The sequence below is a fragment of the Glycine max genome, chromosome 4 (assembly GCF_000004515.6).
Source record: "Glycine max cultivar Williams 82 chromosome 4, Glycine_max_v4.0, whole genome shotgun sequence".
In the NCBI taxonomy this organism is placed as follows: Eukaryota; Viridiplantae; Streptophyta; class Magnoliopsida; order Fabales; family Fabaceae; genus Glycine; species Glycine max.
The window spans coordinates 6,673,941-6,698,236 of NC_016091.4; the positions used below are offsets into that span (position 1 = coordinate 6,673,941).

At 38.1% G+C, this 24,296-nt stretch overlaps 2 protein-coding genes and 1 non-coding gene across 7 annotated transcripts; all 3 read right to left on the reverse strand.

Annotated features, from left to right (window-relative positions):
* Nucleotides 1-3,478: 3,478 nt before the first annotated feature.
* TRNAF-GAA (transfer RNA phenylalanine (anticodon GAA)) lies at nt 3,479-3,551 on the reverse strand. Its single transcript has one exon. It is a non-coding gene; the product is annotated as a tRNA-Phe (tRNA).
* Nucleotides 3,552-10,041: 6,490 nt separating this feature from the next.
* Nucleotides 10,042-14,600, reverse strand: LOC100800084 (uncharacterized). The gene is made up of 7 exons (XM_003522638.5): nt 13,496-14,600; nt 12,184-12,234; nt 11,992-12,099; nt 10,956-11,051; nt 10,687-10,785; nt 10,553-10,612; nt 10,042-10,454 (listed from the first exon to the last, which is right to left on the reverse strand). Exons 1-7 carry the CDS (start codon nt 14,507-14,509, stop codon nt 10,389-10,391), a joined length of 1,494 nt encoding a protein of 497 aa, XP_003522686.1. The 5' UTR covers nt 14,510-14,600; the 3' UTR covers nt 10,042-10,388.
* A 3,071-nt stretch (nt 14,601-17,671) lies between these two features.
* On the reverse strand, nt 17,672-23,481 carry LOC100800610 (GTP-binding protein At2g22870). Of its 5 annotated transcripts, XR_005891128.1 has the most exons (7): nt 22,827-23,481; nt 22,229-22,298; nt 21,606-21,768; nt 20,248-20,495; nt 18,142-19,997; nt 17,958-17,986; nt 17,672-17,854 (listed from the first exon to the last, which is right to left on the reverse strand). XR_005891128.1 is itself a non-coding variant. In XM_006578147.4 (5 exons), the coding sequence occupies exons 1-4, from the start codon at nt 23,254-23,256 to the stop codon at nt 20,277-20,279; spliced, it is 882 nt and encodes a 293-aa protein (XP_006578210.1). In that variant the 5' UTR covers nt 23,257-23,443; the 3' UTR covers nt 17,672-17,854; nt 20,248-20,276. The 5 variants fall into 5 exon arrangements, 2 of the variants coding, with proteins under 2 accessions (XP_006578210.1, XP_040870797.1); XR_005891127.1 differs by lacking the exon at nt 17,958-17,986; XR_005891129.1 differs by having other exon boundaries at nt 17,958-19,997.
* Nucleotides 23,482-24,296: the final 815 nt, after the last annotated feature.

Consider the following 24,296-nt stretch of genomic DNA (forward strand, 5'->3'; position numbering starts at 1 on the left):
TGTCCTAGTCCTTCTCTTCGATCTCCATGCTACTACAAGAACAACATTCACCGAAATCGTTTGGCCTTTCCACTAATATTACTTAACCCTAACCCTAAGGCTCTATACTAAAATATACATGCATAGTGTTATACGTACTCAGCCCGTGAATTAAAATTAATAAAGATCGAAGCTCCTTTAAAAGATACCCACTTGGGAAATAAATTTTCATTATATATAATTAAAATGATATAAGGGTTCGGTGGATGTGGATGTTTATGTGTTGGAAATCTACTTCAGGTTTCAATCAAAGTGCAAAATGGGAGATTAGGCCCTATCAGCCTGCTTGAAGCAATTGCTTTTTTGAACAAAAATTGCAACTCAAAGTTGTACAATTAGGAAAAGCCACTCATGACTCAACTAAGGTGGTCCTGCTATGGTGTATAGTATTGCATCCACAAGCTTAATAGGGCAATTCAAAATGTACGTACACATGGTGCACATGGAAGCTAATAAGAGCTAGTAATCAGGATTCAGGACCATCGTAGTTTGAAGGGTTAAAAGAACTTAATTGTCTGTGGTCCAAAACTCCAAATTATTGATTATCCTAACAGTTTTGATGAATACGTCTTGTAGCGGATTTCGCTCTATGGACCATTATATTCTTTTCTCATTTCTCTTTATTCTAATAAGGAAAGTAGGAACTAATTTTCTCCGGTTTTTATAGCCAAGGCTTCCATATTAAAACCAATTTCTCTCTCTCACGGACGCACATTCTATAGAAAGATTCATGATTAAAATTAATTTAATTATAATTTCCATTTACATTAAATAATATAAAATCAATTTTATGGAATTAATTATGTTCGGTTTTCGATCGGTATATTTGATTAGAAGAGAGAAGAGGAGGATTTTTTTTTATAATTTTGCCTTAATTATAATTTGATTTAATATTTAGAAGGAAAGAAATAAATGAATTAACAAATCTCCGATTTTCGAGGAGAATAAAATAATTTATAATTTTTTAAATTTATTTATAAAAATGATTTAATAACACATTATCCTATTTTCGATCCCTTCCCTACACAACGATATGTACCTTCTCTATCTTCTCTTTCTTTGGCTTCTCTTAAATCAATCTAATAAAGGAATTCCTCTTTCTTTTCCTTCATCTCTCCTTTCGATCGTTAAACTAAATAGACTGTAAAACAAACATACACTTTCTTGTTCTTTAAAATTTAATTGGTGATTTGGTGGTAGGCACGTTCATGTGTGTATAGACCAGAGAGAAGCCATGGAGAAAGAATGGTGATCGGAAACAGTCAGCATCAAGTCAGACGGTAAGCAATATAATTATTAGTCAACGAAAAGGTCATCTATCAATAGTCCAAATCTATCATTAGGGTTGGATCAAATGATTGGCTTTTCTTGGAATGTCTGAAGGAAAATAACCTTTTATACAAGTTCCCAAGACTATCTTATACATTATTTTAATTTCAGAAATTGACTTACGAAAATTTAAAATTTCCTACCTGGCCAAAATTAATTAAGTGCCTCATTTTTTCCCATTAAACTCCCGGTGATATTTTTGTATGGATTTTTTTTTCTAAATAAAATGATAGAATGAAAAGATATTCCTTGTATTACTTAATAGAGTACTAATGACACATTGAAACTATCAATAAAAAATCTTCTAGAAAAAAATTGTCTATCAAATCATAAAAGTGACACTCTATATCCTTAATATAATAGTAAGTGATTTTTCACTTATTTTGTGGTGGAAAAAATTGGTTTTAGAAGAAGTGGAATTTTAATACTTTTAATGGATACAATTAATTCAAACAATGTTAGCCAATTTGAACTCAAATTAGAGATGCCAAAAGGGTGGCTTTCGCATGCCAACCATGCCACTTGCCTACTGTATACGGACAAGTCAGTCAGCACTTAACCCATAAAATTGACTAGCTGAAAAAAATAGTTAAAACCATGTCAGCCAGTAATGAATAAAACGTTTCTGAAAAATAAAGTAGAAATCATTATAAAGTAAGTTAAACAGTGATTAGCTTATTATACCTTGTTATATACCTCCTTACAAATATTGTTCTGGGCTAAATACTTTGATTCATATAACCAATTTAAGCCAACATGTTGATCTAGAAAACATAAAGCCCAAAACATAATCTCATGGATAACAGTTTAACACTCCATTTCAGTGGGGAACCTTCCCTATAGTTTATTAGGGATACTACAAGCACAAGGCTATCAAAGCATCAGATTATTATGACCACAATCCTTCGCAATGAGCCCCCAAAAGTTACGGGATTCCAGAAAAAGATAGGAAGAGAATAAAATGGGGGAAAAAAATAGAAGAGCAAACAAATTTATGTTCATAATCACCCACAGTTTATACTCTCCTATGCGATACCATCGTTTGGGGTATTGATCATCTTTAGTACTTGAAAATTTTCAAACAAAAAAGTTAAACGATCAAAAAAATGTTACACACTGAGCTTTTTTTTTGAGATGTTGGATACAACGGAAAGAAATAAGTGAAATATACGATTATAAGAATAGAGAAAAAAGAAATAGACATAATAAAAATAAGTAAAAAAAATAGAATAAAAAATATAAATATTCTATTTAAGATAAATAGAAAAAAAATAAAAAGAGAAATAAGGAAAAATAAAGATAATCGCTATTTATTTCTTTTCATTTTTGAAGAGCAATAGAAAAAATATTTGATCCATACCTTTTTATTTTTCTCATATATTCCATTCCACCTCCTTTTTCATATTTCCTCTTCATTTCATCTCTCTTTTACAAGAAAATTTCTTCTGGAACATGCACACGTTGTTTTCTTGTTTCACCTTTTTGTCCTTACAATTATCCCTGGGATGAGATTTTCAACGAGGGTACAGCAACCAAAGTAGTTATCAAATAATGTGAGCGTAATAGTGTGAGATAAAGTATAATTAATCAAGTGATGTAAAAACAGGGAACACTCATTGTAAGCTTTTGGGGTTGAGGACAAACACGCGAAAAAGAAAAAGGGTACACACTACACAGAGTTACACACTATTTGTGCTTAATTATTATGATGATAAGCTTTCTAGCTATTGATGGCTGGCTCCAGTTCCACCCGACACTGAATCTATACGCAAATATTTATCAGTTTTTTTTTTTTTTTTTTTTACTTTTAGTACCATCTCTGACTCTGTTGCTCATGAATCTAACTAGATCTATGTCAAGAGACATTAAAGAAAAATCATTCACGCTTTTCGTACCATCTGTGACTCTGTTTCAAGATGCCAACACCCAACTTGCACTTTGCATGATTTCTTCTCCTTTTTCAATGATTACTGTAGTAGCCCTTTAGTTTGACAGAAGGAGGAACAAAAAATAAAAGTGAAGAAAAGAAAAAAAAAAAACAACTGATACGGTAGCCCTGCAGTTTGTAGAATGAGGAACAAAAACTAAAAGAAAAAAACATAACAAAAAATGCGGTGAGCGTGGATCGAACACGCGACCTTCAGATCTTCAGTCTGACGCTCTCCCAACTGAGCTATCCCCGCTGATATCTGTAAATTGTATTTATTACAACAAATTAAATGTTAGTCAGAATCAGGCATTAATTTTGCATTTACCACAAAATTTCACGAAATTAATGGACAATTTGAATATAAGTTTTGAAATAAATTTATCAACATATCATGCAAGAGGTAATATATATTATCATTTATCATTAATTGTTAAATAATTATAAATTTTAAAATATAATATACTATCATGTTAAGTTTGAATTAGTTTAAATATGGCATAATACTAACCGAAAAAGATCACCGTAATCTATAGACTTATTATTATTATTTGCAAATGATCCTAGATATTTCAATTTTTCCCTACTACTCCACATCCACCAGCAGTATAAGAAGATCCATTATGTTAACCCAAATAAGCCTTTACAAGGAAGCCTATAGTTGAAAAAATAAATAATCGCATTGAAAAATCACAGTTAAAAGAGCAAAACTAGAGTTCTGTTATAACATTTGTCTTTCTAGAATTAATTTCTAACAAAATCAAGTTTAACTCTCTTAAAGTAAATTACTAAATTAGATTAAAAGGGAAAGTTGCTATGGATTTTTATCAAATCAATTTGATGAGTGTGAAAAATACAGTTATAATAATTCAATATGATCGTGCTTTTTACCGTAAAAGTTATGGAAAATAAAATAATATCGAATATTTCCAAATTGTTTGAAATTTGTCAAAATAACAATATTTGAAATAATCGGAGATTTCACCATTGATAAACTTTGAAGGGAAACGCTGTTTTTCTGTGACAGAAAGAGAAAAGGAAAAGCAGAAACAAAAACAAAACTAGGGTCTTGAAGAGCCTACTTGATAGAGGACTGAGTATCTAGGCAACTAAGATAAGGAATCTAAATTCAGCAAGTTCATGTCATTTTATTAATCATCTGCAGTATTTATACAATTGAATCTTTAAGCTGATTACTCTTTGTCATTATACAATCGAATGCAGGTTTTCACTATCTAACAGGAGAGCTCCTACTGCTGTCAAGCTGCCTTCGAAGTACTAGGCTTGTACATACTCCTTTAGGTAATTGGGTCTTCTGCTAATCCTCCTTGGTCTGTTATTGCTGCTATCGATACTGCTATCTATACACCCACCGATATTGCTATCAATACACCCATCCCCGAAAGCAACCTTGTCCTCAAGGTTGTGAGCTTGACGGAGCTCTTCCCAGCGTTCCCAAGTGGACTCCTCGGGAGCCAGACCATCCCACTGGACGAGCACCATAGTGGCGGGAGGGTCAAGCGAATGATCCAATTTCCAATCAAGGATGTGTAGGGGCGTCGGAAGAGGGTGATGATCAAGAGACGCCGAGGGGAGGGTCGCCAGAGTCGCCGGTAATGGACCTTTGTGGGGTTTCAGGAGAGAGATATGGAAAACGGGATGGATTCGAGAGGATGCCGGTAATAACAGTCGGTACGCCACGGCGCCAATGCGCTCCACGACCTCGAAGGGCCCATAAAAACGTTTGGACAACTTATGGTAAGACGGAGCCACCGAGGTCTGACGGTAGGGGCGGAGTCGAACGTAGACCCAATCGCCGACCGCAACGGAGAAATCACGGCGATGCTTGTCGGCGGACGCCTTCATTGAATCTTGGACCTTGCGGAGGCGCCTTTGAAGTTGGGTATGCAAGTCCTGTCGGGAGATCAGCAGCTGGTCCACGGCTTCAATGGTGGACGAACCCTGCAAATACTGGACCACCGTCGGTGGTGGGCGGCCATAGACCACTTCGAAGGGCGAAAGACCGGTCCCGGAATGAATGGCGGTGTTATAAGACCATTCGGCCAGGGACAAGAAGCGGAACCACCGTGAGGGTTGGTGATGGACGAAGGCACGAAGGTACTGTTCTAGCGTTCGGTTGAGCACCTCCGTCTGCCCGTCGGTTTGCGGGTGGTACGCGGTGCTCATCCTGAGCTTTGTGCCGCTAAGTTTGAACAGGTCCCGCCAAAAATGGCTGATAAAAATGGGATCACGATCTGAAACCAGGCTACGGGGAAAACCGTGCAGCTTGCAGACGGTGTCGAGGAACAAGACGGCGACCTTATAGGCCGAGTGGTGTGTGGGGAGAGCAGCGAAATGCGCGGCCTTTGAGAAACGATCAACAACGACCATGATGACCGTAAATCCCTGCGAGGGGGGAAGGCCCGTGATAAAGTCTAAAGCTTGATCTTCCCAAATGGATGTCGGAATGGGTAAGGGTTGGAGTAACCCAGCGGGCTTACGGGTTTCGTACTTCGTTTGCTGACATACGGAGCATTGGGCCACGAATTGACGGACATCCGCCCTGATGGTGGGCCAATCAAAATTTTGTTGAAGACGGTGGAGAGTTTTGGCCGTGCCGGAATGGCCTCCAATTGGAGAAGCGTGGAACTCTTCCAATAACGATTGGGTAATAACGCAAGGGAAAGGAATCCAAATACGCTTCTTCCGGAGAATAAGATCGTGGTGGAGGGAGAACTCTGGGTGGTTCGCCGGCGTGGATTGGATGTCCTGCAAAAGAGTGACATACCTTGGGTCCTGGAGGAGTGTCCGTCGTAATTCGGAAAGGAAAAGGGGGTGTGGCATCGTCAACGCCAAACACGTGGCCTCCGGTGGAGTCATGCGAGACAAGGCGTCGGCCACCACGTTTGCAGCCCCCGGTTTGTACCTGATGGTATAGTCATATCCCAGCAGCTTTGATAAGTAGAACTGTTGCTCCGGGGTCTGAATGACCTGCGTCATTAAGTCTTTTAGGCTGCGGTGGTCGGTGAGAATGGTGAATGGGGCGCCGAGGAGGTAATGTCGCCACTTCCGGACCGAAGAAGTAATCGCGTGAAGCTCGCGTATATATGCAGAGGCCTTCTGCAACCGTGGGCACAGGACCTTACTAAAGAATGCAATTGGGTGGTCCTCTTGGAGTAGCACCGCACCCATTGCCGTCGCCGATGCGTCTATTTCGATGATGAATGGGAGTGAGAAGTTAGGATTGGCTAGAACGGGGGCACTAATCATGGCCTGCTGAAGGGCCGTGAAGGCCGTATGGGCCTCCGGGGACCAACTGAACTTGTCCTTGCGTAAGAGGGAAGTAAGAGGAAATGCAATGGCCGCATAACCCTTAATAAACTTCCGATAGAAGCCTGTTAACCCCAAAAAACCACGGAGAGCCGTCGGAGAAATCGGGATGGGCCAAGCAAGCATAGCGGAAATCTTCTCTGGGTCGGGTGCGATACCTTGAGCCGAGATAATGTGGCCGAGGTAGTTAAGTTGGGATTGGGCGAAAAGGCACTTGGATTGCCGGAGAAGGAACTGCTTATCCGATAACGTGGACAAAACGGAGTCCAGGTGAGAGACGTGAGTGTCGAGGTTGGGGCTATATACAAGTATGTCGTCGAAGAACACGGCGACATATTTTCGCAGAAAAGGCCTGAGTGTGTCGTTCATAGCCGATTGGAACGTCGACGGCGCGTTACTGAGGCCGAACGGCATGACTCGAAACTCATAATGGCCCAGGAGAGTTCGAAAAGCTGTTTTATGTATATCTCCGTCGGCCATGTGGATTTGGTGAAATCCCTGGCGCAGATCGAGCTTGGAGAAACAAGACGCCTGACCCAGATCATCCAAAAGCTCGTCGATCGTCGGCATAGGGAAACGATCCTTGACCGTGACGGCGTTCAAGGCGCGATAGTCCACGCAGCACCTTCAAGAGCCATCTTTCTTCTTAACAAGGAGTATTGGGGAGGAAAAAGGACTGTGACTGGGTTGGATGAGGTTGGCCTCGAGCATGGCGGAAATCTGCCTTTCAATCTCTGTTTTCTGGTAATGGGGATAGCGATAGGGCCTGACGTTTACGGGTGAAGCTTGGGGCAAGAGATGAATGTGGTGTTGAATGTTTCTGGGTGGGGGAAGTGTAGTGGGTTCTGCAAAAACGTGGGAGTAACGGTCCAGGACTGAAGTGATCATGGGGGATAGGGAATTAGAGGACGAAGAAGAAGGTGGTGAGGGTTGAAGTGGTGTGGTGGTGAGAAGGAAGAGGGCTGAGATGCCCTGGGTCTGCGTAAGTCTTTTTAGTTGATGGGCTGAAGCTGATGAAGAGGTGGGGGGTGCATCAGCATTAAGCGTAATTGGTTGGCCCAAGTGTGAGAACGTCATGGTCAGCGTCTGATAATTCGTGGTTATTGGGCCGAGGAGTTTTAGCCACTGTACGCCCAAGACCAGGTCTGCCCCGCAAAGAGGTAAATGATGTAGGTCGAGAATGAATTCGTGCCCCTGAATCCAAACCGGAACTTGCCGCGACAAGGTATCGCAGTCAAGGGTGTGGCCGTTGCCCACCATGACCTGCAATGCCGGTGTCGGTGTTGACGGCAGGGTCAGGAACTTGGCAACTCTGGATTGGATGAAGTTGTGTGTACTTCCTCCATCCACGAGTATGACCACCTGATGACGATGCAAGGAACCCAGAAGGCGAAAGGTTTGCGGCGTAGGGGTGCCTTCCATGGCATTGAGGCTGATGTGCGGGGTGAGGGTGGAGTCCAGGTCGACCTTAGGGGGAACCACAGGTGATATCGGGCCTGGGGAAGGTTCTGGATCCTCGTCGGCGATGAGAATGTGGAGGCGCGATTTGCATCTATGGCCGTGGGCCCACTTCTCGTCGCATTGGTAGCAAAGCCCCTGCTCGCGGCGGGTGGCCATCTCCTCCAGGGTGAGGCGTTTAATGGGAACCTTGGAGGGTGGGTTTGGCGGTCTGTGCGAGGGAGAGGGGTTAGGGTTGTAAGAGGGTGCGCGGGAACCGCGGCGGCGATCAAGAAGTTTATCCTCTTGTAAGCATGCTAGTTCCGTGGCTTGAGGAAGGGAAAGGGGCCGCAAAGCTTGCACTTCGTGGCGAAGCTCCGGTGTTAAGCCGGACATGAAGCAGCTCAATAGACAGGAGGGTGGAAGACCGATGGTACTGTTCGCGAGACGCTCGAAATCGGTGAGGTATTCACTCACCGTGCCCGTCTGCTGAAGTTTGAACAAGGCCCCTTGGGGGTCGTCGTAATACGACGGCGCAAAACGCGATTCAAGAGCCTGCAACATCGCCGGCCAAGAGGGAAAGAATCCGTTGCGTGCCATCCATTGGTACTAGGACAACGCCGGTCCGTCCATGTAAAAGGCCGCCACCGTGAGACGTTCTGGATCCGGGATCCCTTGGTAATCGAAAAACTGGGAGATTTTGAAAATCCAGCCCAGCGCGTCGTGACCGCCGAACCGCGGCACGTCTAGCTTCATGTGATGTCGATGAAGGGTGGTCGGCGGAGAGGGGACGGGCGAAGATGACGGAGAATGGTGAGGGATAGCTATGGCGGCGAATCGTTCGGCAAGGGAGTCGAACTTGGCCATGAGCAGTGAATGGATGGAATCCACCTTGTTATCGAGGTTGGTTTGTCCGGCATTGAGGGTTCTAATGGCTTCCTCAAGCTTTTCTGTGGTTACCTGGCGTGTATGATGCTCAGGCATGGGGGTTTTGGTGGTTGCGAGGTAGTTACGGTGGTGGTGAGGTAGTTACGGTGGTGGTGGGGTAGTTACGGTGGCTGGGTAAGGAAGAGGGAGGTCGGACCAGTTGATAGAGGACTGAGTATCTAGGCAACTAAGATAAGGAATCTAAATTCAGCAAGTTCATGTCATTTTATTAATCATCTGCAGTATTTATACAATTGAATCTTTAAACTGATTACTCTTTGTCATTATACAATCGAATGCAGGTTTTCACTATCTAACAGGAGAGCTCCTACTGCTGTCAAGCTGCCTTCGAAGTACTAGGCTTGTACATACTCCTTCAGGTAATTGGGTCTTCTGCTAATCCTCCTTGGTCTGTTATTGCTGCTATCGATACTGCTATCTATACACCCACCGATATTGCTATCACTACTCCTAACGCATCCGCATACAACTGCGGTTCTCCTGAGGCCCGCGTTTCGCAAGTATATCAGCACATATATTGCCTTCACGGAGTGTATGCCTAACCTCACATTTCCATTCTCTAGAAACTAGCAAGGATATTTTTAATTCTTGAAATATCATTGCTATGCCTATGGTGGGGTTGAACTTCCTGCTGAACTAGACCATGGTAAAGTGCCATGAGCTCTGCAAACAGAATGGTTGAAAAATCTATACGTCCATAGAATCCCACTAAAAATTCCCCACTCCTCAGCATGGTTTCATTATGAAATTAACTTAATAAAGTTCAATTATGATTCATTTTAACTTATTTAATATGAAATTTATTAACATAAAATATAAGAAATAATATTTTTAAATAAAAGAATGAACAAAATAATTCTTTTTATTCCTTGAGTTCAGAAAGTTTCTTTATATTCCTTTTTCGAACTGCAAAAGATGAAAGGGGTGTATTTTCAAGGCAGAAAGCCAAAGGCAACCGTGAATACATCATCTGCAACTTCTACTCAACCAAGTTTCCAATCTATATATCTCTGTAGACAAAGGAACACTTATTTTGCTAAACATCATTCATTGAGTTGTGTGCTCAAACTTTTGACTATCCTTTTCAAGGCTTGAGTTTGAGAGATTGTAAATGTAAATTGTATCCGGCTAAAAGGGGTATGGGTAGAATGCCTCATTAAAAGTGAGGAAAAACAAACATTAACCTAAACTATTGTTCCTTTTGTGTTTACGAACAAAAAGTTACAGCCAAAATTCCATAGCTAATGTTCACCTGTAATGCATTCGGGAAAATCTCTTCCAATTCTTGGTAAATGCACGTGAATAAAAAGTACAAATTAAGAGATCCAATGGAAGACAACCGCCAACGGCAACTGAACTGACCACATTGCCATGTCCATCACAACAGATACTTCTCAACCACAGTCCTGCCAAACTTCTCTTGGACATCCCTTGGCGTTTCAATCTGGAACAAACAAGAAATGCCACATGAGATATCACAGGGAAAAGTTGTTTGAAATACTTGCATTGCAATTTGAAACATTGGCAACATGAGTTACTAACCGCATTTAGTGCTTTGAAGACAGCCTTAACTGTATTATGAGGATTTCTGGAACCAATGACCTATCAAGACAATAAAAATTAGATCTAGCACTAAAATTACTAGACCATGCTCAATTTTTCTAGGCATCAGTTACCTTTGACTTGACATTCTTTAAACCAGCTAAATGAAGTATGGCTTCAACTGATCTGCCGGCTTTCATGCCAGTTGTAGTAGGAGCAGGCCAGAGATAAACCTATGGAATAATGCAGAAGGCATGAAATCTATATAATATATAATATAATATACAGGATGAATACAGGCAGGATAAACTCAGTCATTACTTGTCAAAGACAATTAAAACAAAACATTTTAATTTTTCTAACAGAAGTTGAGCTTTCATGGGATAAATGGGAGAAGTAATACCTTGGTCTTTTTATATGACGTTTGTACTGCATGTGCAATTGTATGCTCCTCATGTCGCTCTACATAATGCAAATTCTGGAAGCATTTCTCATACGCCTGATTGTAGTCAAATCAACTACTAATTCAATATGCTATGTTGTTATCAGAATAATAAAATATTAAATTGCATTAAACATAATGCACATAACATAAGTTTTTTTTACGTCGAGATAAAATAAATATACTTTTATACTGATACGTATTGTTTTAGCAATGTTTTAAAGGCATACTCAATAGCACAATGCCAATACAAAATTTAAAACATTCAAAATTGGATTTCAGATTATGGCCTGGTAAAGTAAATGCACTTGGTGAGTAGTGACCAATAAAAACATAGTATCACATAGTTAATAGAGAATCTACAATAACAACCGACCAATATCTGATTTTCAGTTAGATTAGAAAAATGTAAAATCAGTTAATGCACTTTATGCAACTCATTATCAACGGTATATAATTAAATAATGGAAATTATTTGGATAATCTTTATAATAATCAAACCAGATATGTTAATGAAATTAGTATCAAGCTTGTTGAAACACAGAAAATTTGAAAGAAATTTGTGCATGCTGAATAAGACATGTAAGGTTTGTGGAATCATTATGCAGATGTTTTCTATCAAACATTTCTAATAACAGAACAGAAGTCACAGTCATCAATCCCAACTCCTCCTACTAATTATGAGTTATGACCAAGATATCTCAAGGATTAACCAAAACCTATGTCAATTCAACATCAGAATGTTGGCCAAAGACAAAGCCCCTGGGCAGTATAACTGCCATAAAAAATCAAAAAAGATTTGTGACATAAATCAAAACTTCAATCAGCTTGAAACTACTACTAGTAATTGAAACAAAAGCAAATCTATCTCTACATATCTATGTTGGGTAATGAACTCATGAAACTTTTCTACATTGAACACAGAACAATTGGAAACAGTCCACAGACAAACCACTTTAAGGAGAACTTGAAAGACCTAATAAGATAATGTGAATACCTTTTGAAGGGCAACTGGGACTGCAGGGCCTTTGGCTTTTGCAAAACCAATAACACCATTATAGTTGCCACAAGCTACCATAGCAGTATACTTCACAACTTGTCCTCCCTAGATCAAGAGATTCAAACGAAACTAAGAACATACAAAAGACAAGAGGGAAAGCACAGCAGGAAGCACAGATTTATAAAATACCTTTGTGACTTTACAAGTTCGGTTCATGTCTATCAATCTTGTATCAAAACCCTGGTAACATATACAAAAACCAAAATCATAACTGATAAGTCAGCTTTATTAAAAGCAAAAATAAGAATATGGGAGAAATAACAAAGATTATTTAAACAAGAAGGGCAATGAAAGTGCACAACATAAGAATCAATTAGAACTTCAAAAAAAGATCAAACTACAAGAATGCAATATCTTTGAAAAAAATCAAAATATTATTTTGCGCTTGATAAAAGAAAAAGAAAATTTCACGAACAACCAAAGAAGGCATCTCTAAATATATATAAATTGAAATCAAAACCAATAAGATTTGGAGGAAAAGACAAGTCAGTAAATTTAAACAAGCAGTTGCCTTCCTATGAATGCATAATGTACCTCACGTACATGGGCAGACCTTTCACTTCATAAAATTAGTAAAGAAACAGGAGAATTGATATATTATTAAGCAGGAGAAAAGGGAATAAAATAGATAAAAACTAACCAGTTGAAATTATATAATTTCTATTTTTAGGAGTTCTTTAACAACTTGCTTATTTTTTCTTTTTTAATTGTTGAATATTAATATTAGGAATTCTCAAACTCAGAAGCTCCTCACTCTATCAGATTGTCAGGAATATAAGTTCAATTCACTATCAATTCATCACTCCATCTAATTCATTCTACAAAATGATTCCAAAACCAATCATACAATAAGTCAACTGATCTGTTCAATAGGTCAATAAATTGTTCTTAGTTGGTCAAAGAGTGAAGTGGGGAAGTGCCTCACAAATTTTTGTTTCGTATTTCTAACTGATCTGCATAAAGATAATGATTTTTTCTTTCTATAAGGAGTACAATTAAAAGAATCACTAGGCTAATAAGTAAAACAAAGGGCAATGATAAAAGCTTTGCAGTGGTTAAACGTATATAAAAGAGCAAGCTCCTATCAAGTGAATTCATCTGTAAAATGAGCCAGTAAGAGTGTATTCAATTCACCCTTGGTGCATTGTGATCTTAACCTACTAAAATTCAAGAACTAATCCACTCTTTGCTTGCTCACTTTAGAGAACACTAGACACAAAAGAAGATGAGCAATTGATTATGGTACATAACAAGGTAAAAAATGATGCACTCCAAAATGCCAAGACAAACAGTTTGTTTGTTCCACATCTCAGATATGATTTTTCACATTTATTTTTAAACAAACAGTTATAGCTCTTCCACATCCCAGACATGATTTCTTACTTCTCAACAGGTTTCCAAACACGCTAAAAATCAGAGAATTGTGCAAGTATGAAACTACCTTCCGGTAAAGAGGCTTTCTTTTCTGCTCAGTCAATTCATTTCTCTCCTCAGCAAGATCCTTGATCTCTTCCTCGAGCGCCTTCCCCTTCCTCCCAAACGTATACTCGAGCTCCGCCAACTTCTCCTCGAGCTTCCTATCAATAGCCTCAAGTTTGGCCATCAGTACATTATCCTTCTCCTTCATGTCATCAAACTCCTGCTCATCATCATCATCAGCATCAGCATTATCTCCCTCCTCGATCTGCTTCTGCTTCTCCTTCTCGAACTCAGCCTCTTCCTTCGCATCCGCCGTCGGCTGCTCACGCTGAATCACACCATAATTCGCAGGGTTATCAGGATCATAAGCCTCCTTCCATCGCACCAACCTCAACGCCCTATTAAGTTTGTTCTGCAAAACAAACTTGTCCTTCAGCTCCGTCGAGACCTTAAGCCGATTCATGAGCTCGCCGATAACCCTATACTCGGACCGGAGGCGGAAATGCTTGTTTTCGAAGTTGTCTATTTTGGTCATGCACTTAAACGCGTCATCTAGGGTTTCGGCTTCGATGAAGTTCTTGAGCAGGTCCGTGTGCTTGTCTCTTTTCTTCTCGAAGTCACTCATCTTCTTGTCCGCCTCGTCCTTGGTTTCCTCGTCGGAGTCGTCGTCGGAGTCGGTGGGCTCCTCGTAGCGGTTCAGCTCGGGGGATTCCTTGAGCATCTCCTTCTCGAGCTTCGCGATGAGGGGCCCCACGCCCATGTAGTCCTGCTCCGACTCCGTGTCGATGTCGGCGGTGTCGAGGCCGAGGCGCAAACGCTCGTTTCGCTCCCTGCGCCTGTCGCGTTCCACCTCTGCGGTAATTTCGTTGAGGTATTTATCGCCTGTTGAGAAAAAAAGCACGTTGCCGAGGATAGGGGAATGGGAGGGGAATGCAGCGCGCGATTGCGATCTGCCGGAGTTTGAGACCACGCCGGTGGCGGTTCTGAATCTGAGTATGTGCCTGAGACCGGTTCTTCCATGGTGGATGTAACCCATTCAGATTAACGCTTCTCTCTCTCTCTCTCTCTCTCTCTCTCTCTCTCTCTCTCGTAATTTCGTATATTCATATATGCAGTGAGACACTGAGAGTCTGAGACTAATGCTACTAAACAAGTCCTCAAGAAAATAAAAAAGATAATTGGTGTAAGATATTTTATTATTATTATACCATATTTAGTTTATGTGTATTTGTTAGTATAAAATACGTTTATATAGATATGTAATAAAGATGTATCTTAATGTCTTATCATATTAATGAATAAAAATATGTATTTTATATTGATTGTGTATATAAATTACATTTTTATAATAAAATGTTAAAAATCATTTAATATTTGTTAAGTCATAAATAAGCATTTTATAAAGTGTATGAATATTTTTAATTAAATAAAATTATATAATTAATTTAAATAAGTTAAAATATCATTAGTTTAAAATTAACAGAGAAAAGAAAATTTAAAAATAAAAAATAATTTGTAAAAGTAAACAAATTATATTTGAGTTAAATTATTTTGAAGTAATTAAAGCTAAGTGGGTCCATTTGACGTGTATATGTACAGAACAACCTAATAAAAATTTAAAACCATGCCCACCCAATAACATGGCTCCAACCTTTACCTTAGCTCATATCTAATATCTAAAACTACACACATCGGGTCCTAGTCGTATTCAGCAACGATTATGGTATGTTACTTAAGTAGAGGAAACTCCACTTTAGTCCTGAACGTTAATCCGTTTGGTTTTATAAATTTTTTATTTAATCCTTAACATTTTCTAAACTTCACCAAACATTTACTTCAGTCTATAACATCAATGAAAAATGCAACGAAAAGAACTAATAACATTTTTTAACAAAATCAAGGAATAAAACAAAGGTTTTGTAAAATCAATTATTAAAGTGATGTATTCTTACAATGTTAAGGACTAAAATAGAAATTTACTCCACTTAAATAGATATTTCAGCCTAGAGATCCCTTCAAATATTTCAAAATCCTTAAAGCGGCTTCTTGTAGGTGAGGAATTCTGGGCTTGGAAATAAATTGACTGACTTGCTGAACAACAAAATCAATGTCTGGTGGAGTATTGGTTAAGTTAAAGAGTCTTTCAATAAATCTCCTAAAAGAAGTGACATCTTTTAGAAGATCTCCTTCATCAGAATTCAATCTAACAGAAGCATTCACAGGAAAATTAGCTGGCTTGCAACCAGTAAGACCAAATTCAGAAAGGATTTCCAAACAATACTTCCTTTAATTAAGAACCAAACCAGCCTTAGATCTTGCAACCTCAAAGCCTAAGAAAAACTTCAAATCACCCATATCTTTAATGTGAAATTGATCATGAAGTTGTTGTTTGACTGAATAGATTTTAGCTAAATTATTTCCAGTAAGTACAACATCATCAACATAAACTAATAATACTGTAAAAGAAGAAGCAGTTTGCTTGACAAACAAGGAATAGTCTAAAGTACTCTAAACATAACCGAGTTGAAGAAGAGTAGAAGACAACTTCTGATTCCATTGCCTACTAGCTTGCTTCAATCCATACAATGATTTCTACAATTTACATACAAGGCTAAGATAAAAAATGTGCATGCCAAGTGGAGGTTTCATGTAAACCTCCTCATGGAGGTCTCCTAGAAAGGCATTATCCATATCAAGCTGCTGAAGATACCAAAAGTTGGCAACAACAGACAAAAGAAACTGCATAGTAGTCAACTTGGCAGCTGGTGAAAAGGTTTAAAAAAAATCAATCCCCTCTATTTGTGTAAAACCCTGAGCCACTAGCCTAACTTTGTATCTCTCCAAAGTATCATATGCCTTATACTTAACTTTGTAAACCCATCTACAACCCACAAGAGGTTTGCCTAAAGGAAGCTTAACCAAAGACCATGTTCTATTGGCCTAAAGAGCCTGCAGTTCTGTCATCATAGCCTCTCTCTAACAATCAAGTTTGTTTGCCTCTTTAAAGGAATGAGGCTCAGGATGAGCAGAGATGGACAAGCAAAAAGAAGTATGATCAGCAAAACACTTAAAATAAGAAAGAAAGAATTGCAAAGGATAAGGAGTTGTAAAATGAGGAGAAGAATAAGAAGAAATAGTGCTACGGTAGTAATCAGACAAATAACCAGGGGGTTTTTTGAGTCTAGTAGAGAATCTAACAGGATCTGCAGTGATTGGAAATATGTCATTATTAGAAACAGATTCAGTAGAAGAATTGGACAAAGTTTCTAATACTAGATTCTGATCAGATAAATATTGATAAAAATCTTGAGTTTGAGTAGAAATATCAACATCAACAAGAGAGTCAAAATTGGAAAAATCAGAGGAAACACCATTGAAAGTACCAGTATCAGTATTGACAATAGTAAAAGGAAAAATTTTCTCATAAAAGATCACATTTCTTGAAATAAGATAAGAATGAGAGTGGAGATTAAAAAGAAGATAGCCTTTTGTACCAGTCTTGTAGCCAAGAAAAATGCATTTGGAAGCCCTTTTATCAAATTTAGTTTTGCCTGAATCCAAAGTATGTGCAAAAGCCAAACAACCAAAAGTTCTAAGGTTTGAAAAATCAGGTTTAGAACCAAAAACAAGTTGAAAAGGGGATTTGTTATGATTTAAAAAGGAGGATGGCGGCCTGTTGATAATATAGACAACATGTCTAATAACATAAGACCAAAAATGAATAGGGAGTTTAGATTGAAACAACAAAGCATGACCAACATTTAAAAGATGTTGATGTTTTCTCTCAGTAATGTCATTCTGCTGAGGAGTCTTAGGACAAGATGTCTCATGAAAGATTCCCTGTGTGGCAAAAAAATATGTTAAAAATAACTCCTTACCATTATCTGATCTTAATTTCTTCAATTTTATTGAAAATTGGTTCTAAATGAGGAGAATAAAGTTTGGAAGCACAGTTTTAACCTCAGCTTTAGTTTTTAATAAGTAGATCCAAGTAAATCTACTAAAGTCATCGACAACTGTTAAGAAAAAACGATGGCCTTCAAAAGAGGGAATAGAATAGGGGTCCCAAATATCAACATGAATTAATTCAAAAAAACTTTGAGCTAACAGTAGTACTGATTGGAAAAGGAAATTTCTTTTGCTTAGCATAATGACAAGTATCACAAGGATGAAAAGAATCAAAAGAAATTTCATTATATTGAGAACATAACTGGTGCAACACTTTATTTGAAGTATGGCCTAGCCTAGAGTGCCATAACATGGAACTATCAGTAGCATTTACAATAAAATCTTTAGAAAAAGAATTCAAATCACTAAAATCCTGCAGATGGAAAAGACCATGATGTTGCTTAGCAACTCCCATCATCTTGAAGTTGGAGGTCTGCACAATTAGACAAATGGATTTCCAGAAAATGACTAAGCAATCAATAGTGATAAGAAGCTTTGAAATGAAAACAAGGTGAACAGAGAAATAGGGAACATACAAAACATTCTTTAAAAGCAAATCACCTAACTGAATGTCACCAACAAAAGATGCAATAACAGAACTATTGTTAGGAAGTAGAACATGAATAGGTTTGATCTTCTTAAGAAATGAAAAAGAAGATTTATCAGGACATATGTGGTTTGTGGCACCACTATCAAGAATCCAAAGAGAAGAGATAATACCTGATTGATTAACCACAGAATGTTGAATGTGACTAACAGAAGTAGAAGAGTCCTTGGTCGGCTGAAGAAAGGCTATGATGACATTGTACTGATCTTTGGACAAACGAAACTGGTCTCGGCTGGAACTATCCTCCAAGGTACCATGTTGTGAAGCTGTATTAGAATCTGCTGGAACTTTCCACAGAATCTTCAGACGAGTATAATACTTAGAAATGCTGGAATTACCTTGCTTACAACTCTGGATTTGATCTTGAAGATTAGCAATGCGAAACTTGTCAGAATGCGAAAAACGATCCTTAAGATCTTTCTAGATTTCAAATGCCGAATCCATCCACATCATAGATTGCTTGATCGAAGGACTCATCGAACGAGTGAGCCATGACATCACCATGTGATTGCAACGCCTCCAAGCTTCATGCATTGGATCTGTTGATGGAGGAAAGGGAAGTGTGCCAAAGAGGAAATGCTCTTTGTTCTTGGATTCAACCGCCACAATCATATCACGTTCCCATTGATGAAAGTTGTTTTTGTTTTTGGTCAAAGGTGACGAAACAAGAACAACGATAGGATTCTCTCCGGGATGAAGAAAATAGGGATTGACAAGGTTGACAAGGTGATCGGAAGTTGAATGTTGATTGTTAACAGCCATGGTTGATCAAAAAGAAGAAGATAAGAAGGATCGAAAAAGGAAACAATCTCAAATAGAGAAAAGCGGAAGAATGATGAACGAAGATAACTTCGTGTACAGGGATGATACCATGAAAGAAACTCTAACAGAAATTGAAGAGAAAACTCTGTTTTTGGAATGATCTTCTCATACATCCAACTGAATGTTTACAAGATTAACTATATACACAAGCTAAACTAGAGTTAGTTGTAACTAACTATAAAACTAACCAAAAACAGAAAGTTAACTAAGCTAACAGGATTAGTTGATAACAAGATTAGTTGGTAGAACTTGTCTAATCCTAATAAATGCATCAACGAAGAGATATTACAATAGGTTGGTTGGAACATAGTGAAGTGCACCAATAATTCCATCACCAGAGGCAATTACATATTACAGTGCACACAAGTGTAGTAGATATCGTTATTGATGGTAACTTCATTAACAATTCCTTTAAGGAGCCTAGTAACACTTCAGTGTCATCGCTGTTCAGCATGCTCGAGTCATCTGGTTAATAGTTATGTATTTAGTTTTATGTCAGGGAAATATAACCAGCGAGAGCATAAAGGATAATTGATAGATTTGATAAAGAACGGAAATTGAAAAATGATACTACTATCTGATATCTCATTCTTCTCACTATCGTATAAAGAGGAAAATGTTATAAGTTTTTACATGGGAGCTGTTTTCCTGCCGCATCCTTGCATGTATTTTGATTCTTCAGCTCATCTACAGCCGGAAAAAAATGAATATGCAGTGGCCTGCTAAAAGTAAGAGCATCATGAACGCTCATGTAAAGTGATGGTTTTCCATGAAGTGTCACTTCGGGGGAGAGGCAAAAATCTCACATATAAGTTCTTTAAAATCAACGACAATAGTACTTTGGAAGTATCCAATTATTTGAATGAAAATATCATTACTAATTTACAGGTGATAATAACCATTTGTGAACATCCAAAACAAACTTCATTAGAACAACCGTACAGGGCTGGGAGTAGAGAACCTCACGCAGGCATGGTGTTGTACAGTATCAAGCTTTGTTCTAAATAGTTTTCTTTATCCAGCTTTCATGTCACTAGCTTTAGGCCTTGTAGGTACTTGGGCAATACAGAGAAGGCACACCAGGAAAATAGATAAATTGATAACCATATTAGCTGGTAATCAAGCAAGTCTATCTGGAAATGCGTATCTGCGATGATAAATATTAAATAAAATATTTGTTTTTGTGGACATAAAAAGCATGCCATTTTATTTTTGACACGATATAAAATGTTAATTAATTTAAAGCTGTTTCTCTATTACTGTAAAACAAGAGATATTGGATGAATTTAGAACTTAAATCACCAGCTTGATAGAGTCTCCTACTAATTGGCGCTGTGAGAGAAAATATAAAGCAACTCAAATCTATATAATCACTTGAGGATTCAAGATTGACATACCTGCTCTAACGATATCATGTTTCTCAGAACTAGTGCTTGAGCCAGTAGTTCCGTAGCTGGGCCATATGGAGGAGTATCTCATCACGACCCTGATTGGTAACACTACTGGTCATGATCCATGGAGGCACTGATTGGAAGAAACCTCGAATCAAATCCTGAAAATCATTAACATTTTCTTCTGGTCTTTTGCCTCCATTCTTTTTCTTTTTCCGCTTGTCACATTTGGTGAAGATTAATGTCATTGGGATCTGAAAGAAAAATTATATTAAAAAACCCACTCTTGTTACCGAAAGAAATTATTAACTCTCTTCTGTTCTTAGCAGCACAAGTCCCATCTGGCTGGGTGTGAGACATGAACTAGAACTACTTTATGATGCTCCCATTAGAAGTAGGGGCTAGAGGTTTTCCCTGCTTAATTACCTGACCTTTAGCTTTAGGAGAGGACTCTCCTATACATCAAGTGATACTATAGCTTGGTTGTCCATCTTGGTGTAAATGGGCTACTGCCGCTACTCTATTCAACACACGACTAACACAAGTGTAATGCAAGACATATAGCTCCTATTTGGATTGAGGGAAAAATGTTAGCAACACGCTCTTTTATTATTAGGTAAAATTCAAGTGGGAATCATTATACAATGTGCCCCCACCCCCTTCTAATTTAATGGATCCCACATGAATTTCACCCAATAGTAAAAAATTTGTTGAATATATATATATATATATATATATATATATATATATATATATATATATATATATATATATATATATATATATTAGAGTGCGTATTGTTAGCATTCCTCTTAAATAAAGACCCTGCTCTTGACAACTTGGCAGGAGTGGGCTCTTACATATAGTATTTACATCACATATCTTCAAAGTCTATAATAACCTCAGTTGACAACATTTAAATTATAATAACTAATTTAAGTTGTAACTGTATTAATATTTGTCCTCCATATAGATAACCAAGCACTAGCTGAGCAAAGTCAACCTCTTGGAGATATTATCAATCATCTAACCAAAACATCTCAGTGATTCCAGTTTCCATAACTGAAATGAAATATTTGGTATCATACTATCATAATTCTCACATGCACATTACCTACTTGACATAAAGATGAAGTGGCAGTAACACCAATATGCCAGTTAATTATTATCTATAAGGAGTTCTACTAGGAAATATGTAGTTTTAGCTGCAACTGCACAAAAAAAGGTAGGAAGACAAAAGTGAGCCAAACTTCCACACAAGGTATGCCATAACCATCAGATCAGGTAGCACATGCAGGATTGATGGTAAGTAAACATAAAGCATATAACTTAATTCTGCTAATGAAGAAAATTTGACACATTACCTGATTCTGACCCAACCAACTGGCATAGTCAAGATCAATTTGTTTAGCAGGAATGCTAGCATCTATTAGAAGGAATACTGAAACTAACGTTGAGCGGTTAAGGAAATAGTCTTTGGTGAATTTTTCCCAATCCATCCTAAGTTCATGCGGTGCAGATGCATACCTAATGAAAAGAACATAATGGCAAATAAATGGCATTGGCTCAAGAATGGTGAACAAGATCAAATTATTCGTCAATAGTTATCCTTAAAAAACAGCATAAACTAGCATTTAGAAAATAAAACTCTGGCCTAAAGGCAAAAGAAATGTTAAAACAGAACTTTAGCATTTCAAGAACTCATGTGGATAATGTAACACAGAAAAAAAAAATCATAAGACAACATATCAACATATAAAATTATTTGCAACCTTGGATATTTAATCAGTCAACCTAAGAGAAGTAAAAATACAATGGAATCCTACTGCTCTGAAGTCTAACACTCAAACTTCATCAACAACATTTGCACAGCATACTAGTCCATTGATATCGAATATATTAGTCAATATTTCCAATCTTTAAGACCTAGTACAGGCCTAACATACTGTGAGAGTATAGCAGGAGTATATATGGTAGCAAGTCATACCCATATCCAGGCAAATCAACCAGGTACCAGCTATTATTAATCCGAAAATGGTTTATACATTGCGTTTTGCCTGCAAAAATTTGAAAACAGACAGTTTAATACTGTCAATAAATGGCAATGCACAGAAGAAAGAATAATGTGAATTACCAATAAATTAAAAATCCCTTTATTATGTCTTAACACTGAATGCACTAATGCTATATACTATGTCCAGTACCTTAATAACCAATATTAGCCATTACTTGATTCTTTATACAACATCACCTAAACCCTACAAAACTTCCTTACATTTGTCTAAATTCAATTTCAATCCACCAACTCCTAAAACTCTATCCCTCCAAAAATACCCTAACCCTAATCTAGAGTCACAAATCCTCTCTCCTAAGTCCTACCTCCTCATAGAGACGGTTCAAATGCCTAAATACACACGTAAATCTTAAATCTAACACGTTATTTTCAAATAAGTCGCATTCAAGTTCAACCTTTCAAGCTTCAACACAGAAGAAATCACCACATGCCTGACATTGAGAACACAATTTTTCTTTGCACTGCACAGAAAACGACTATTTAAAAAGGAACCGTTGTAATAATGACTAACCAGGTTTCTTCGAAGTTAAGGCGAGCTTCTTGCGGCGCACGAGGGAGTTGAGGAGCGAGGATTTTCCGACGTTGGAGCGGCCAACGAGAGCGAACTCAGCAAGTCCATCGGAGGGACAATCCTCAGTCTTCACGCTGCTTTTCACAAACTCGGCCTGCAATACCAGAGCATCATTGGCGTAGTTACTCAACAGAATGTTGGAACCGTTCAAGACTCTGGAACTTTCGAGGGACACGGTGGTCTCCGGCGGAACGAAGAGCTTCTCGAGGGATAGCTCTGTTGGGGAAGGGTTAACACTTACGGGTTCTGAGGCGGTGAGAGTGGATTTGGGTGGCCGTAAGAGGGTGGTTTTGGAGTAGGCTCGGAGAGTGAGGGAGGGAGATAAGGTAACGAGGTAGAGAGGGAACCTTGGGAGGTGAAGAAGGACCATTTCACTGCACTTTAGGGACTCAGCGATGAAATGAAAAAGGAAAATGTCTTGGCGGGCGATTAAACGACACTCCCGGCACACGCTGCCGCGTTACTCAAAACGTCGTTTTGTTAGCCACGCCAAAGAGGGTTGGGGATTTTTGCAATCAAACAGCATAAGTACTATTCATAAAAAGATGGGGATCAACTATTATGTTTTTTTCGGACGATGAAAAACTTTGAGGGAAAAAAAAAAAGATAGACGAAGGAGAATAGATTTGGATCAATTATAATATGTTTTGTTTGGATGATGAAAATCTTTGGAGGGAAAAAAATTGAGCAGAAAAAAAGAAGCAAAATAGGAAAAATAACGAGCGAATAATTGGTAGATTTTTAAATTGCTTGCATTTAGAAAAATAAGAAAAAAAAATAGAATAAAAAGAAAAATATGTATTGTAAAGACATATATTATGTCAGTGATTATTTCATAATTTAAAAGAAAATATAAATGTTTTTTTAATGAGTCCCATAATATATTTTTTTTCTTTTCTCCACAAAACCGTGTCACTCTAGATAAGTTTTTTTTTTATTTTTTTTATGTCTCATCACATATTTCTATTTTTTTGTAATAGCTCAATCACAATTCTTACTTTTGTAGACCACGAGATATTTGTATGATTTTTTCACTTTAGATTCATGATTAGTCAAACCTCAAAGTTTTGAGTATAAAACGCAATTCATGCATAAGATTTAAAAAGCAACCAATCCCTCAAAGTGTGTTTCATTATTACCTCACAAATTTTGCATAGGAAATAAACGGTGCGTCATTAAGGCCATAAAATTGATGAGGTTAAATGGGATTGTTATTTCTTTCATTATCTCCTCATGCGCATGAAGTGAGGTTTGAGCAACAATTATCCTTCTTAAGATGGATTTAGCTTGAGCTAGTGCCTTTAGGTTTATTTTGTTACTGAGACTAAAATTATAGGACATTAGGTTATGAGAACTAGTTAAGGGTTATTTATTGATTTTCCCCAATGATTGTGTTGCGAATTTGCTTTT

Bases quoted from the DNA above. Each gene is read 5' to 3' on its own strand.
- LOC100800084 (XM_003522638.5), bottom strand. From the start codon at position 14,509: ATGGGTTACATCCACCATGGAAGAACCGGTCTCAGGCACATACTCAGA. The intron at 12,235-13,495 runs GTAGTTTCATAC...ATATGTTACCAG, and splicing joins GAAAGCCTCTTTACCGGAAG to GGTTTTGATACAAGATTGAT. The intron at 11,052-11,991 runs GTATTCACATTA...GACTACAATCAG, and splicing joins TCCCAGTTGCCCTTCAAAAG to GCGTATGAGAAATGCTTCCA.
- LOC100800610 (XM_006578147.4), bottom strand. From the start codon at position 23,256: ATGGTCCTTCTTCACCTCCCAAGGTTCCCTCTCTACCTCGTTACCTTA. The intron at 21,769-22,228 runs GTATGACTTGCT...TCTTTTCATTAG, and splicing joins GTTGATTTGCCTGGATATGG to GTATGCATCTGCACCGCATG. The intron at 20,496-21,605 runs GTAATGTGTCAA...TTTTTCTTTCAG, and splicing joins GTTGGTTGGGTCAGAATCAG to ATCCCAATGACATTAATCTT.